General features: G+C 36.8%; 1 protein-coding gene across 1 annotated transcript in view; it reads right to left on the bottom strand.

Annotated features, from left to right (window-relative positions):
* Nucleotides 1-7,930, bottom strand: part of LOC121383605 — a 12,160-nt gene extending 4,230 nt beyond the window's left edge. Inside the window, exons 1-4 of the mRNA XM_041513695.1 lie at nt 7,893-7,930; nt 5,756-5,845; nt 4,060-4,237; nt 381-451 (exon numbers count right to left, since the gene is read on the bottom strand). Coding sequence (XP_041369629.1) covers nt 381-451; nt 4,060-4,237; nt 5,756-5,843 — 337 coding nt within the window. The 5' untranslated portion in view covers nt 5,844-5,845; nt 7,893-7,930. The remainder of the gene's footprint in view (nt 1-380; nt 452-4,059; nt 4,238-5,755; nt 5,846-7,892) is intronic.
* Between the last annotated feature and the right edge of the window lie 11,152 nt (nt 7,931-19,082).

Consider the following 19,082-nt stretch of genomic DNA (forward strand, 5'->3'; position numbering starts at 1 on the left):
GCTACATGTCAAAGTTATGATCATATTGTCAGGTTTTCCAAAAAACAACAACATCCAAACAAAATTATCTTGTAATGACATTAAAAGTTGTTTTCAAACGTTGTATAATCTAGAATGTTTCTTATTGCAGTCTAGAGCTATTCCTCAAGTTATTTTATTTTTAATTGCTCACTTTAGCATTTACTGAACAGCAGTTATTTGTAATCAGTCAAGATCATGTTGACCGCCTGTCCTTTAATTTCACCCTGGTTGGGAGAAGGTCTTTCTGTAACAGAGATTCTGTGAATAATATAAAATAAAGTAAAAATAATAATAAAAAACCCTCAATGATAATTTATTATTCAACTTTTAAAAGGTTCACAACATCGTTCTAGACTTACGTGGGTATTCTGTGGGCCTGGTCTTTGGTTCAGGCGTATATTCGTCCACCGGATTTCCGCACTCGGCACACCTACAACAATGACATGTGTAAAATCGTTCTTCTTATGTGGTAGTTACGTTCAAACATGAACCAGAAAACAGGCGGGTTTTCAGGAAGCAAACACCTTCATGAAGATCCAATAAAATAATTATTAAAATAATAATAATGTCAACACTTTCTCTAGCGTACAAGTTGTATGCTAGGAGGAGGAGGTAAGGACCTGCATACGCTTTTTTTTTTCTTTTTTGTTGTTTTTATTGTTGTTGTTGATTTGTGTTTGTTTGGGGGGAGGGGGTTAAATGGCGATGTTATGTTAGTGCCAAATTCTAAGAGTTGTCACTCAGTTTTTGGCCAATATTCATAAACCTCAACAGCCCTAACTTTAGGACTGTATTTTTTATCTGCCTTACGAACGATAAAACTTATTGGGAATTTTATAGTTATTCATCAGGCCAAACAAAATAATAGTTGTGGTTCCAATCACCCGATCGTCCCTAATAATAATAATAATAATAATAATAATAAATAAATATATAAATAAATGAATAAATAAATTTAATATACCAACCGACCGAGACTAGATTGATATTACCAACAAGCGGTTTTATTATTATTATTATTATTATTTTTTAATGTTTTTACAATATTCAATTGAGAATTAAATATAATTAAACTTAAGAAAAATCTTGTTCTCTCGCTATATAATTATATCTCAATATAAAACATTTCAGTGTATTAAAAGACATTTTGTTCAATGCCTATCTACTCTAAATAATTTGCTTGAAAAAATATTTTAGCCTTCCTACCTACCTACATACCTACCTACCTACCTACCTACCCTAAATGTTCTGGCTTTTTATGTATTTCCACCATTCTATTCTCCAAATTAGTTGCAATCGATGTAAATATGCTCAGTGATTCGTTTGCAACCCTACAGTAATGCTAATATGAACACATGCTATCCAGATTCAGTCATTTTCGTTTAGTTAGGGGCGGGATCTAGCTCATTTGGTTGAGTGCTCGCCTGAGGTGCTTGCGTAGCAGGAGGGAATTACCTCGGTGCATCCATTCAACTGATTAGGTTTTTTCTGGTTCCCACTAGTGCACTACAACTGGTCAAAGGTTGTGGTATGTGCTTTCCTGTCTGTGGGAAAGTGCATATAAAAGATCCCTTACTGCATTAGGAAAAATGTAGCAGGTTTACTTGTCAGAATTACCAAATGTTTTACATCTAATAGCGGATGATTAATTAATCAATGTGCTCTAATGGTGTCGTTAAACAAAACAAACTTTATTATTTTTTCGTTTAATTCGGGCAAAAAGCAGCCTGTTATTGGTAGTATATCTTAAAGCAGACATGAATTTTACCTCGAACTGTCGGTCAAATAAACAGACATTCCCTGCGCAAAACCGAACACTTCCAATTATAGCCTATCGATGTTGTTCAAAATTATATTCTGAATCTTTCTTCCCATCTAGAATTAATTTATAGAACAATTATTGAATGAATATTAAAAATTCCACATCTATCTGTTCTTTCAAGAAAAAAAATAAAAGCAAACGATATGAGGGCGAAAGAAAGCTACAAATACTGCATTGGAGACTTCGATTAGGAATAAGTGACGAACACAAATTTACACGCTTCGTTGGAGATAATGCGCAGTGTACCTGTGGTCATCGCGTTGAAGACTCGGAACATTTCCTGTTATTTTGCCCTCTATATAACAGAGAGCGCCAGTCCTACATTTAAATTTAAATATCAACACATTAATATATGGCGACCCGAACTTAACACTACAGGAAAACAGTCTCATCTGCAAAGCAATTCATACTTTCATTGTTGAAAGCAAACGTTTTGACTGATAAAACCGTTCACCTTTTCCTTTATTCTTCTTTCCCTGTTCTAATCTATTTATAAATATTTATACTTTGACAGGTTAAATATACAATAGTTTTATATTCTTCAACACTAAATGCATATCTTGTACTTTCTATGTTGACCAGTTAATATTTCAGTTGTATAATGTAGGGAAAGGTCTTTATATAGGCTATGCCTGTTGACCAATCCCTTCTGTTAATATAAACAGAAATAAATATTGTTTAAATCAGACGAGAATTTTACTTGTAGAATGCAGAACATTGTATTTCAGGACATGTAGTTTTCTAAATTATACAGGGGGGGGGGGCGGAGATACCCTCGGACCCTCTGAAAACTTTGCTTTGCGCCCTCGATCTCAGTCAGCCTCCCCCCATGTCTACTTGCTTCCGCCCTGCCTAATAGTTATTTGTATGTCGCCACGTAAAAGTTACTTACCTGTATATCGCTACGTGGCGATAGCTACTTATTTCCATGTCGTCACGTGGTGATAGTTATTTACTTGCATGTCGCCACATGGTGATAGCTACTTACTTGCATATCGCCACATGGTGATAGCTGCTTACTGGCATGTCGCCACATGGTAATAGCTACTTATGTGTAAGTCATCACGTGGTGATGCCTACTAACTTGCATGTTACCACAAAGTGATAGCTACTTACTTGCATGTCGCCACGTGGTGATAGCTACTTACTTGCATATCGCCACATGGTGATAGCTGCTTACTTGCATGTCGCCACGTGGTGATAGCTACTTACTTGCATGTCGCCACATGGTGATAGCTACTTACTTGCATATCGCCACATGGTGATAGCTGCTTACTTGCATGTCGCCACATGGTAATAGCTACTTATGTGTAAGTCATCACGTGGTGATGCCTACTAACTTGCATGTTACCACAAAGTGATAGCTACTTACTTGCATGTCGCCACGTGGTGATAGCTATTTACTTGCATGTCGGCACGTTGTGATAGCTGCTTACTTGCATGTCGTCACGTGGTGATAGCTATTTACTTGCATGTCGCCACGTGGTGATAGCTACTTACTTGCATGTCGCCACGTGGTGATAGTTACTTACTTGCATGTCGCCATGTAGTGATAGCAACTTACTTGCATGTCGCCACATGGTGATAGTTACTTACTTTCATGTCGCCACATGGAGATAGCTGCTTACTTGCATGTCGCCACGTGGTGATAGCTACTTACTTGTCGCCACGTGGTGATAGCTACTTACTTGCATGTCGCCACGTGGTGATAGCTACTTACTTGCATGTCGCCACGTGGTGATAGCTACTTACTTGCATGTCGCTACGTGGTGATAGCTACTTACTTGCATGTCGCCACGTGGTGATAGCTACTTACTTGTCGCCACGTGGTGATAGCTACTTACTTGCATGTCGCCACGTGGTGATAGCTACTTACTTGCATGTCGCCACGTGGTGATAGCTACTTACTTGCATGTCGCTACGTGGTGATAGCTACTTACTTGCATGTCGCCACGTGGTGATAGCTACTTACTTGTCGCCACGTGGTGATAGCTACTTACTTGCATGTCGCCACGTGGTGATAGCTACTTACTTGCATGTCGCCACGTGGTGATAGCTACTTACTTGCATGTCGCTACGTGGTGATAACTACTTACTTGCATGTCGCCACGTGGTGATAGCTACTTACTTGTCGCCACGTGGTGATAGCTACTTACTTGCATGTCGCCACGTGGTGATAGTTACTTGCATGTCGCCACGTGGTAATAGTTACTTACTTGCATGTCGCCATGTGAGGATAGTTGCAGGTGATCTTCTTGGTGTCCCACAGTAGATTGGAGGGGCAGGTTAGAGCATAGGTTCTGCCCCACGTGCACTTGATGAACTGGCGACAGTTGCCACAGTGAGGATGCGTGCCCTTGTCAAAGTAGTCACACTTATTCACGCAGCTGTCACCTGTCAACAACCAATATATAATTATAGGTATTATTTTATTTTTTAAATACATATTATTATTTGTTTGGCTATGTGAATTGTAATTGATATAAAAGGTTTTTTGCTAACAAAATAAATGGAATTGTATTCTCTGTAAATTCGCTCGTACGTACATATTAACTATGAACCCAACAAGACAACTGATTACTAATACATGTAAATATTTTTCATAAGACTCGGTATCAATGGTTGGTATAAGGAAACTTCGGTTTATATTACAGTAAATACAATCTGTCAGTTAATGAAGCTAAATTATGTTTAAATATATAAAATACCTGTAGACACACACACTCACACGCACATGCACACACACACACACACACACACACACACACTCACACATACACACACACTCACACGCACACATACACACACACACACACATACACACACATACACTCACACATATACACACACACATACACATACACACACACACACTCACACACACAAATACTCACACACACACACACACAAACACAAACACACACATACACACACACACACACAAACACACACACAGATACACACGCACACACACACACACACATACACAAACACACACATACACATACTCACACACACACACTCACACACACACACATACACACATAAACACACACATATACATACACACACATACATACAAACACACACAAACACACACTCACGAACACACACACACACACACACTTACACACATACACATACACACACACACACACTCACACACATAAACACATATCCTATAACACAAACATATATATCCTATAACATAACCTTGATATCCATGTCATAAACCCATGTGATAATTTAGTGTATTAACCTGGTATGCAAATTTAAAGGTATACGCAATTTGCAAGGTCTCTGTATAATAATGTGTTGCTGTCAATGGGTTATTTGTTTACAAGCCATCAAGACCTGTATATCTGAGGGCAACGTTTTCATAAAATTTAGTTAAAATATGTCACGTTTAAACTAATTTTATCTAATCGTGCTGACGTCATATTACCGATGGAGGCGACTTTAGTGCTGCCGTTTACTAAATATCGAATGAAAATGTTAATTTATAAGTGGTTTAGGATAAATATAATTCGCTACTCGTGTTTTTAATATGTAAAATATCAACCTCGACAATTACCGATTAACATAGACCTGGTTGATATTATCTATATTAAAAAGCACTCGAATCGCCTCCCCCCCCCCCCCTCTCTCTCTCTCTCTCTCTCTCTCTCTCTCTCTCTCTCTCTCTCTCTCTCTCTCTCTCTCTCTCTCTCTCTCTCTCTCTCTCTCTCTCTCTCTCTCTCTATATATATATATATATATATATATATATATATATATATATATATATATATCCAGAGAAGTTGGCGAATGACGAATGACGCGGGGCTCATGTATATACTAATACAAATCAAATAAATAAATAAATAAATAAATAAATAAGCCAAAATTAAGTGGTATAAGAATATACTTTACCGTCCCCCTTTATTAATGAAGAAGACAAGAGAAGAAGTCCCATCACAAGTAAAAGACGAAACCCGAGAAACCTTGGAAGCGTCATCATAACTGAAAGGGAAAACAACGTGCTTACTTCGACAAAGATCCAGCTCGCAGCAGTCCGTTCCGACCGACACTGGTCATTCAGTATTATACTTTTCCAGTGTCGTTCAACCTGTTCAGAGCGCTCTAACACATTGTTGTTTAAGGTTGGATATGTATTTACAAAATGTTTTTCAATTACAGTTTTCCAACAGTTGGTTATTTAAGACCATAGTCATTAATATGTTTATATTTAACTTCCTTGTCGATGAAATACTTGTGTATTTTGATGTAAGAATTCGCTATTAGTAGTTAATCAATGTAAGACAACACTATTAAACAGAGCACGCCTTATTAGTAGGTAATCAAAGTAATACAACGATATTAAACAGAGCACGCCTTATTAGCAGTTAATCAATGTAACACGACAATATTAAACAGAGCACGCCTTATTAGCAGTTAATCAATGTAACACGACACTATTAAACAGAGCACGCCTTGTTAGCAGTTAATCAATGTAACACGACACTATTAAACAGAGCACGCCTTGTTAGCAGCTAATCAATGTAACACGACACTATTAAACAGAGCACGCCTTGTTAGCAGCTAATCAATGTAACACGACACTATTAAACAGAGCACGCCTTGTTAGCAGCTAATCAATGTAACACGACACTATTAAACAGAGCACGCCTTATTAGCAGCTAATCAATGTAACACGACACTATTAAACAGAGCACGCCTTATTAGCAGCTAATCAATGTAACACGACAATATTAAACCAATCATCTGCAGTGATTTTATTTTAACTTCATTTTTTGGTGCTTATAAGTGTACGCTGTTCTGGATACACATCTCAACTATTTTGGCTGACGGTTAGCTTAAGCGGCGTTCTCATTAAGCGGCGTTCTCATTATGCGATTTTGTTGGCTCTATAAACATTGGAACGTATAATGCTAGGATGTTCAAAATATTGCTTTACATTGTATCAACGTATCGGCATTATACAAACATAAACATAAAATAAATATTGTACAGGACCATGGTGGAGAGAGATTTACCCAATTGAAATAAATAATCCAACACATCAGAGTTTTACTGATTAAAGTCCGAACCAAATTGTTAGATGCAGATTGTAGATACAGCCTTTAGGTAGTAGTGAACAGCGATGAAATTAGTAGCCCAGAAGTTTCGTACTAATTGGTGTATTGCAGTGCCGAGACACCGTTCCGGCAAGTGCTCGTAACGGTGGAGGCAAACCTTCATCTTGATAAGAACGCACATACTGGACCCGTAGGGACACTGTTCTTTGTTATGTCTCTTTACGGTGCTCTGGTTTCATGAGAGAAACAGCATTTTCCGATGGTGTTGGAAAAGGCCTCGTTCTCTCAAGGTAGCACTTAAGGACTCGAACAGGACACAAGGACCATGCTGACCGACGATGGACGAGAGAGCTTGCACCGAATAGGCCTGCGGTGGCTAGTCTGGAAGCAGGTTCTTGCAACAAAGTTCAGTAACAGTCACACACTGACCGAAGTTTCATCACGCCACCACCGCACCATCATAGCATGTAGATAGGACATAAGAACAGTTACCTGCCTCTGTATGCTTTGTATACAGTCATTTGCTATAAATCATGTAGATAAGATATATAACAAGAGTTACGCACCTCAGAGTTACCCACCTGTTAATGTTTTGTATGCAGTCGTTTACTATAAAGCATGTAGATATAACAACAGTTACACACACCAGAGTTACCTACCTCTGTTAATGTTTTGTATGCAGTCGTTTACTATAAAGCCTGTAGATATAACAACAATTACACACCTCAGAGTTACCTACCTGTTAATGCTTTGTATGCAGTCTATAAAGCCTGTAGATATAACAACAGTTACACACCCCAGAGTTACCTACCTCTGTTGATGCTTTGTATGCAGTCGTTTACTATAAAGCCTGTAGATATAACAACAGTTACGCTACTCAGAGTTACCTACCTCTGTTAATGCTTTGTATGCAGTCGTTTACTATAAAGCCTGTAGATATAACAACAGTTACGCACCTCAGAGTTACCTACCTCTGTTGATGCTTTCCGCCGGTCTCGACTCGTGCCACGCTGTTTGTAGGAAGGTGTGTGCTTTACTAGTCTGCCGACGTCTAGCGCTTTTTATAAGGAACACCTATTATTATTCATTTTATTATATCCAGTTTTCTAGCCCCAGGAACAAATCTTCAGTAAGTGTTTGATATCGATCGGTATTTGTTGAAAAACACATAAGAAATTGCTTGTAGTCATATTTGTTTTATTTATTCCTATTTTAACCCAAATTTATTTCTATTATAACCTTGTTGGCGTCCTGGTGTTATGAAGTATATATGCTGTGTTGGCGCCCTGGTGTTGTGAAGTATATATGCTGTGTTGGCGCCCTGGTGTTATGAACTATATATGCTATTTTGGCGCCCTGGTGTTATGAAGTATATATGCTATGTTGGCTCCCTGGTGGTATGAAGTATATATTCTGTGTTGGCGCACTGATGTTATGAAGTATATATGCTGTGTTGACGCCCTGGTGTTATGAAGTATATATGCTGTGTTGACGCCCTGGTGGTATGAAGTATATATGCTGTGTTGGCGCCCTGGTGTTATGACGTATATATGTTATGTTGGCGCCCTGGTGTTATGAAGTATATATGTTATGTTGGCGCCCTGGTGTTATGAAGTATATATGTTATGTTGACGCCCTGGAGTTATGAAGTATATATGCTATGTTGGCGCCCTGGTGTTATGAAGTATATATGTTATGTTGGCGCCCTGGTGTTATGAAGTGTATATGTTGTGTTGGCGCCCTGTTGTTATGAAGTATATATGCTGTGTTGACGCCCTGGTGTTATGAAGTATATATGCTGTGTTGACGCCCTGGTGTTATGAAGTATATATACTGTGTTGACGCCCTGGCGGTATGAAGTATATATGCTGTGTTGGCACCCTGTTGTTATGAAGTATATATGCTATGTTGGCGCCCTAGTGTTGTGAAGTATATATGCTATGTTAACGCCCTGGTGTTATGAAGTATATATGTTGTGGTGATAAACTCCTCATTGCCATCAACCCCGCATCTGTCTGACTATTCTTGGCTATAATTATCACAGATAATATGACCATATATGACAAAAGTTAATAGAAACCATTTTTATGAATACCAACAGTAATTAAAACAACACTTTTTAATTTAATATGTAACAGAATGCACTGGAAAGCAATCAAAGGGCAATTTCACGTAATAGGTTACAAACTGAAAGTTATGCCTTAACAGCCCATACTACCTGGACAAATAAAGTTTAGTGTTGTTTCTTTGCATCTCTTATATTAGTATAGGTACAGGAACCTTGAGAAAAAATTTGAGAGTATTTGCTATTAGGGTTTTAATTTATGAGCACATATGTGTCAAATTTCATAGGTTTCGCAGTCTCATTTACAATTTTACGACATTCAATGACTTGATATAGAAAGTACGAGAAACACATTAATGCTCCAGTGTATCCCTAGTAATGCATATACCAAGCATGATCAAGATTTACCAAATATGTTTGGTCTTATGTTAATGTGAATAAACTGGGCGACTTTCCGTATAAAAGATAACAGAGTTGCCCTTTCCTGATCATTCTCATTCTAACCGAGTTAAAAGACAAGACCGCTGACAAATTATGCATTAAAATATTGCTCCATGTCCCTGAATAAACTGATACAATGTTCAGCCTCCAGCGTAATGAACACTATTTTCTGGCCAAACATTTATTTGATTAGGGTCAAATTCCGTAAAAAAAAGTGTCCTTTCCTGAACAACTAGATATAATCAAAATGATGGTTAGGGTACAAAATTCAGTAGCATAAAATAATAGCCATGTTTGCATAGACAAGATAAATATGATTTAAGAAACAGTGTGACTTTTGGTTTATCTGCTAATGATATTAGAGTTTTATTACGGAATGTCCTTTCCCGAACATGTTTTACAACAGCCTTTACTAGCTCATATTTAGATTAAACGAATACCTATGGGCTGTTCAGCATTATTTATCAATACTTTCACAAATGTACAAAAAAGTATTTTGTAAAAATGCTCAGTTTTAAATAAGATCCAAACATTTTGAGTGTGCCAATTTTATTAAATATATGATTGTGTTTTAAAACATTATAAGCTGAAAGTGAACTCCAGTCACATTTATAAAATGCATTCTTTCCAAGATTACGTTGTTTTACATTATAGGCCAATAAGAAAACAAAAACTAATAAAACATACTGTTTAAAAGACAACAAAGTAACTGTCTTCATTAAAATGAACATACGTAAATGTATATATTTATTATGTTGTTTTCCTTTATTCAGCACATCCCACAGGCATTCACAGTAATTCCTGACCGTTTTTTCACAAATTTAGAACAGTTTATTACACTATTTTAAATGTTATATGTGGAAAGGTTGTCAACTATATGTCTAGTTTTATTAACTTGTATAACATCTATTATTTTGCCCCAGTAATAAACATGGGTTGAAACAGCCAACATGTAAAATTTCAGGATGGCTCTAAAGAAAATGGGTCCTAACAGTGTTTAGTTAAACAGTCACAGAAATCAAATGGACACATCACAAACAAAAAAGATAAAAGATACATTATCAATTAAATACCGCAAAGTGAAAACAAAAGCAACCTAAACCAAAGAGTACCCATGGCTAAAACAGCACAGATGGTGGGGAGGTGGTGGTATAGTGAGGTGTCAATTAAATATACTGTATATCATTCAAGTATTTTTCACAGGCTGGATATAACATACCATAGCCTTTGGTACAAGAGTTGAAATATTGTACAGTTGAAACAGAACCTAAATCCTAGAATACCTGGAGTTTTAAACTTTACATTAAAATTCAAACAATTCCTGTTTTTATCAAGTCTTCTAACATTACCTCATGAATCGAGAGTGTTTATTTTTCGAATCCTATTCTTTATTATTATAATCACAATATATAACACAAACACAAATACCATTAATAATGTTAAGAGTAGTCCATTTACTAGGTTTTCATTCCTGTCCGTTTTACGTTTTTGTTTTTACTGGTAACCCTTCCCCCACCCCGACTGTTTCAGCTATCTTCTTGGCCATTTTGATTGGCATTTTCAAGGCCATTTTGTCCAAGTGCTGTTGCGACTTGTTTCTATTTACAATGACATCTACTCCATTACTTAATCCATAGCATGAACAGTAATTCCAATTTGTTCCTGACACATATATCAGTATTACGTACAGTCAAGCACATTGCTACGTTTGTAAAGGTTTTTTTTGTTTTATTTATTTTATTTGTTATGCTCTTGTTTTACATTAATTTCTGTTATTCATATAACCTGCCACTGTTTTGAAATATATTATGTTTAAATGACTAATAATAGTCTTTACTGGGGGCTACTGAACAATGTAAAAAACAATTGTTCAAATTCAGTGCTCTGGTATAGAGTATGCTAATTAAACAATGCCTAGCCGTACTTGAACAAAACTACTCACACTTGTTCTACCATACCTGTGGATTGTAGAAGTGTGTTTTGATTATTGGTATGAAATGTCATTTTCACCAGAATGTTAATGGAAGCTGTCGGATTAAAAAATGTCTTTGGGAATTTTTAATTTTTTTTCTAACAAATTCGCTTTGCTGAGATGCTTGTGAAACTGGACTATATCAACAGCAGAGGAACTACCAGTATTATCATTTTAGAGCATTTAAAAGCAGCTGCACAATATAGAATAAGCAAAAAGCTTGTTCATTTTGGGTTCACAATGTATGACCATTGCAAAATATGACAAGTATGTGACCAAAGTATGACAAGTGTATCACCAACTATTATGGAAGCTGAAAAGTGAAAAGTATAGGTTCAGTTTAGTCACTTTCAGTATTTACGATCTGCTGTGTCAGTACCTCTATATTATCAATGGGTTTAGTCACTTTCAGTATTTACGGTCTGCTGTGTCAATGGGTTTAGTCCCTTTCAGTATTTACGGTCTGCTGTGTCAATGGGTTTAGTCACTTTCAGTATTTACGGTCTGCTGTGTCAGTACCTCTATATTATCAATGGGTTCAGTCACTTTTAGTATTTACGGTCTGCTGTGTCAATGGGTTTAGTCACTTTCAGTATTTACGGTCTGCTGTGTCAGTACCTCTATATTATCTATGGGTTTAGTCACTTTCAGTATTTACGGTCTGCTGTGTCAGCACCTCTATATTATCTATGGGTTTAGTCACTTTCAGTATTTACGGTCTGCTGTGTCAGCACCTCTATATTATCTATGGGTTTAGTCACTTTCAGTATTTACGGTCTGCTGTGTCAGCACCTCTATATTATCTATGGGTTTAGTCACTTTCAGTATTTACGGTCTGCTGTGTCAGCACCTCTATATTATCTATGGGTTTAGTCACTTTCAGTATTTACGGTCTGCTGTGTCAGTACCTCTATATTATCTATGGGTTTAGTCACTTTCAGTATTTACGGTCTGCTGTGTCAGTACCTCTATATTATCTATGGGTTTAGTCACTTTCAGTATTTACGGTCTGCTGTGTCAGTACCTCTATATTATCTATGGGTTTAGTCACTTTCAGTATTTACGGTCTGCTGTGTCTGTACCTCTATATTATCTATGGGTTTAGTCACTTTCAGTATTTACGGTCTGCTGTGTCAGTACCTCTATATTATCTATGGGTTTAGTCACTTTCAGTATTTACGGTCTGCTGTGTCAGTACCTCTATATTATCTATGGGCTTAGTCACTTTCAGTATTTACGGTCTGCTGTGTCAGTACCTCTATATTATCTATGGGTTTAGTCACTTTCAGTATTTACGGTCTGCTGTGTCAGTACCTCTATATTATCTATGGGTTTAGTCACTTTCAGTATTTACGGTCTGCTGTGTCAGTACCTCTATATTATCTATGGGTTTAGTCACTTTCAGTATTTACGGTCTGCTGTGTCAGTACCTCTATATTATCTATGGGTTTAGTCACTTTCAGTATTTACGGTCTGCTGTGTCAGTACCTCTATATTATCTATGGGTTTAGTCACTTTCAGTATTTACGGTCTGCTGTGTCAGTACCTCTATATTATCTATGGGTTTAGTCACTTTCAGTATTTACGGTCTGCTGTGTCAGTACCTCTATATTATCTATGGGTTTAGTCACTTTCAGTATTTACGGTCTGCTGTGTCAGTACCTCTATATTATCTATGGGTTTAGTCACTTTCAGTATTTACGGTCTGCTGTGTCAGTACCTCTATATTATCTATGGGTTTAGTCACTTTCAGTATTTACGGTCTGCTGTGTCAGTACCTCTATATTATCTATGGGTTTAGTCACTTTCAGTATTTACGGTCTGCTGTGTCAGTACCTCTATATTATCTATGGGTTTAGTCACTTTCAGTATTTACGGTCTGCTGTGTCAGTACCTCTATATTATCTATGGGTTTAGTCACTTTCAGTATTTACGGTCTGCTGTGTCAGTACCTCTATATTATCAATGGGTTTAGTCACTTTCAGTATTTACGGTCTGCTGTGTCAATGGGTTTAGTCCCTTTCAGTATTTACGGTCTGCTGTGTCAGTCACTTTCAGTATTTACGGTCTGCTGTGTCAGTCACTTTCAGTATTTACGGTCTGCTGTGTCAGTACCTCTATATTATCAATGGGTTTAGTCACTTTTAGTATTTACGGTCTGCTGTGTCAATGGGTTTAGTCACTTTCAGTATTTACGGTCTGCTGTGTCAGTACCTCTATATTGTCAATGGGTTTAGTCACTTTCAGTATTTACGGTCTGCTGTGTCTGTACCTCTATATTATCTATGGGTTTAGTCACTTTCAGTATTTACGGTCTGCTGTGTCTGTACCTCTATATTATCTATGGGTTTAGTCACTTTCAGTATTTACGGTCTGCTGTGTCAGCACCTCTATATTATATATGGGTTTAGTCACTTTCAGTATTTACGGTCTGCTGTGTCAGCACCTCCATATTATCTATGGGTTTAGTCACTTTCAGTATTTACGGTCTGCTGTGTCAGCACCTCTATATTATCTATGGGTTTAGTCACTTTCAGTATTTACGGTCTGCTGTGTCAGTACCTCTATATTATCTATGGGTTTAGTCACTTTCAGTATTTACGGTCTGCTGTGTCTGTACCTCTATATTATCTATGGGTTTAGTCACTTTCAGTATTTACGGTCTGCTGTGTCAGTACCTCTATATTATCTATGGGTTTAGTCACTTTCAGTATTTACGGTCTGCTGTGTCAGTACCTCTATATTATCTATGGGTTTAGTCACTTTCAGTATTTACGGTCTGCTGTGTCAGTACCTCTATATTATCTATGGGTTTAGTCACTTTCAGTATTTACGGTCTGCTGTGTCAGTACCTCTATATTATCTATGGGTTAGTCACTTTCAGTATTTACGGTCTGCTGTGTCAGTACCTCTATATTATCTATGGGTTAGTCACTTTCAGTATTTACGGTCTGCTGTGTCTGTACCTCTATATTATCTATGGGTTTAGTCACTTTCAGTATTTACGGTCTGCTGTGTCAGTACCTCTATATTATCTATGGGTTTAGTCACTTTCAGTATTTACGGTCTGCTGTGTCTGTACCTCTATATTATTTATGGGTTTAGTCACTTTCAGTATTTACGGTCTGCTGTGTCATTGGGTTTAGTCACTTTCAGTATTTACGGTCTGCTGTGTCTGTACCTCTATATTATCTATGGGTTTGGTCACTTTCAGTATTTACGGTCTGCTGTGTCAGTACCTCTATATTATCTATGGGTTTAGTCACTTTCAGTATTTACGGTCTGCTGTGTCAGTACCTCTATATTATCTATGGGTTTAGTCACTTTCAGTATTTACGGTCTGCTGTGTCAGTACCTCTATATTATCTATGGGTTTAGTCACTTTCAGTATTTACGGTCTGCTGTGTCAGTACCTCTATATTATCTATGGGTTTAGTCACTGGTTTTCATTATAATCCTCACCTGATGCCTCACAGTTCCACACGACAGTACATACATGGTCATTTCTTGATATATGCAATTTTCTAGACAACTATTCAGTACCCACTAATTGTTAAGAAGTTAGGGGCTGTAACTCACTCTAGTGTCTGACGAGTTACAGTGTCGGGTTACGTCATGTCATGAATTGCAGTACCATCAACTGGTAAAAATACTGAGAAACATACAGCTGAAAACTATATTTTATAGAGGGTAGTTTTTCGCCAGGCAAATTTCCCCCAGCATTTTTACAATTATTGTTATAGAAAATACCAAACCCAGCACTAATTGTTGTTTTGTTCACAAAGCTTTTAGGTTGGACTATACCAATTAAAATCCCATAGGCGAGCATGTTAACGTTTGTGTTTAAAAACACTATATGCAATATATCAACCAAACTATAACCCATAAATATTAGTACTACAATCCCTACCTCAGGAATGCAGAAAATGGTACCTTTCATGGCTCATTTTCGGTATAACCAGATGTTTTTACAACACCCTTAGTTTCGCACATTTTTTAGCCCTGATGAAACTAATTTTTTTTACAACCAACACACTCACATTTATAACCAATTACAGAACTTGTGGTGTTAACTTCTCTATCAAAAGTTCGGTGCACCTCGAACTTTGACTGAGCCGGAAATTAATCGGTTTAGTGCTACCTATACTGATAACATACATTTTGAAAAGGTGGCAAATCATGTGTTTTTATGACAACCAGGATCTGGTGTCTTCTAACATAAATTGACAACCTCACTGAAATTGTTGTTTTTACAGTGCAACCTAATATAATGTACACCTCACAAGGCACATGTATTTTGTACAGTTTTGTACAAATGCAATATGTCATATTTTATTTTTTTATTTTTTTTAAATAATACTCCTGGAGATATTTACTGTCAGATGTGTGTGTGTGCTCAGCTATATATGTAGAGACAACATGGATATTCAGAGTATCTCAACTCCTTAAACTTATTCCATTGAAACACATGTACTTGACTGACCCCTAGATTATGAAGACCTTAATAGACACATCAAAGAAATATCAGTATTAAAAAAATACAATGTCTGAGGAAGGAAAAATCAACATGACTGTACCTGTATGAAGTAATGATTTAATGTCCTGCACATCACTGTTTTGAGGGAAATTCTGTTTGCTGAGTGTGGCTGTCTTCAAGTTACCATGTTCGGGAATTTCAAATCCATCAGCTTGCGGATTTTCAAAATGGACCATCAAAACCATTGTTTATGGAAATTAAAGACATTAACCCAATATTGGCACATATTATTTTTAATATAAAAATAAATTGCTATTAAAATCTAAGTTCAGATTGCCTAGATATATTACCATATTTAAGAGCAGTTGTATATAGCAAGTCAAACACCATGTAAATAAAAATATTCAAATTTTTATAGTATGAATTATAGGCCCAAAACAACTTTTCCTCAGTGGTAATGTTTATTCAAACTCCATTCAGAGCCATGTACAGTAATTATTGTCACGGTCAAGGTCATTGTGAATTTACATGGCCAAGTGACGGCTAATTAACAAAATAGTATAGTTTAATTTAATTAAATGACAAAAATCATAATATTTTTTTATTATGAACTGAATATGTGCTATAGGTTGGACTATACCAATTAAAATCCCATAGGCAACCATGTTAACGTTTGTGTTTAAAAACACTATATGCAATATATCAACCAAACTATGACCCATAAATATCAGTACTACAACCCCTACCTCAAAGTATTAACTGAAGAAGATGGTACCTTTTATGGCTCATTTTCGGTATAACCAGATGTTTTTACAACACCCCTAGTTTCGCACAAAATGTCAGTACTTTTTTTTACATGTACCCCATACATGTTCCAAGCATCTTGGTACTAGATGAATTAAAATTGTATACATTTTTAGCCCAGATGAAACTATTTTTTTTACAACCAACACACTCACATTTATAACCAATCACAGGACTTGTGGTGTTAACTTCTCTATCAAAAGTTCGGTACACCTCGAACTTTGACCGAGCCGGAAATTAATTGGTTTAGTGCTACCTTTAAGTAGTCACTATGTAAAAACATTCCGTACAGTTAAACAACATGCAGATTTTGTTTTCATTGTCCAAAGAAAGAGTCGGTTGTATCACATCGTGTCAGGTAATACACACTAGAAGGAGCAGTGATTCTCTGGGAAAATAACCATGCATCTCACCAACAGGTAAACGTAACTTTACCACACTGGCATGTGTAACAGTGTGACCTGCTAAAGAGACTTTTGAGTTCGCTGTAATTGTTTCCGACTAGCAGAGCCTTATCACAACTTTAAATACAGATTAAATACTTGTTCTTGTTTCCTAGTTTAGAACAATTTGTTTCTGGTCATCTTAATGTTTGTAATTGTCCAAACTGGATTTTGCCTCCCAAAAGGTGTCATACATACAGATAAGATTTGTTAGAAAGTAAAATGGAAGTTTGAGCTACTACAGACATTAGCACAACTGAAAACACATTGCATATGCAGACACTGATATTCTAAACAGGACAAATTATATTTAATCGGGTATCCATAAGAAACAAAACGCTAACTCGGGAGCCATGTCATACATATTTAATCACAACAATAATAAAACCTTTCCCAAATACAAATAATAAACACATCGTTAAAATGTTATAGTTTTGCACCATTTAACACACTTCACAGATCGCCATCACCGTTTATCATAATCGCCACCGTCATCACTCTTTTCGTTACTGTTCACCAATCACCAATCATCACTGTCGCCTGTGATCATTCACTGATCACATTTCGGTCAACACCATTACTGTTCACTGAACATCATCACCATCCTAGAATCATCGCTGCTCCACTGATCACATCTCCATCATCATCATTACTGGACTAAACATCACCATTACGATCATCATGATCACCATCGTTTCCTAATCACCATCATCGTCATGATCATTCACTGATCACTGGCCTGACCATTCATGATCACATTAGTCTTCACCATGCCAGCTACTTATAAACACATTGAAATGCTGAGAAATCTTTCTATCTTCTGCAAACAAAACAGTAAAGAGAAAAAGTTTAATTATTATGTACCTTCTCACTGTCAGTTGTAAAAAAAAGTTCCATTAGCAAGAGTTATGTCATATGGAAATACATCTGTTCCATGAAGTATTTTTGCAAAAGAAATGGAAAGACGATATCAGACATTTTTTTAGCTGTTACAATATTTGGCAGAACTTGGTGGATTGGAAAAGGTGATATTTATCACATAGTGTGATACAGTGTTATTTGACAGACATGTCTCTGTGTATTCAAATTATGAATAATCCTTCACAAATTGTTGCATCAGAAACACTCATTGAAACAGGTGACAGAATCAAGGAACAGACACAGAACAGGCATCGGGTGTAACAACATTTGCATTCCAGCAAACTGGTAATGATTTACCAGCAACAGGAATGAACTGTTTAGTGGTTGGATATCTGCCCAAATCGTCTGAATGCTGCATAGCGGCCATTCACAGGATCAATGTTGACGCTTTTACACTGTGAACAACGTCTCAGTTGGGCACTGCGAAATGTGTGTCACACATAACTCTTTATATTTTCTACTGTTTATTGTGCGCGTTTGTTTTTTGTTGTTGTTGGGGTTTTTGGGGGGGGTTGGGGGGGGGGGGGGGGGTTTGGGGGGATTTTTGGGGTGTTTTTTTTTGCAATTCTTAACGTGTTATTAAATCAAAACATTTTCGTAATCCATTCTTTCGGTTTTGTATTTATACATTATTGATCTAATTATTAACGTGAAATGCGTTTATGGTCATCCTAATGTTAATGAATGAATGAATGAATGTTTAACGACACCCCAGCATGAAAAATACATCGGCTGTTGGGTGTCAAACTGTGGTAAATGCAAAAACAATGTGATGATCAACATCAATATAAAAATTCAAGATTTAAATAAAAACATAGTGTAAAGGACTGTGCAAAAATACAAATATCACAGATAGATACTAACTTTTACTCAAAACTTCAATTATATCCCAAAGAAAACAAGGGGATTTGTGCTGTATTGGCCATTCTCAAAGAGAATGTTACACCCCTGCACCACGGCGAGGTTACAGCACGCGCAGGGGCCTAATGTTAATAGTCAACTCAATATAGATTATGCCTACAATACGTTTCATTTTAA

This window comes from Gigantopelta aegis, chromosome 10 (assembly GCF_016097555.1).
Source record: "Gigantopelta aegis isolate Gae_Host chromosome 10, Gae_host_genome, whole genome shotgun sequence".
NCBI lineage: Eukaryota > Metazoa > Mollusca > Gastropoda > Neomphalida > Peltospiridae > Gigantopelta > Gigantopelta aegis.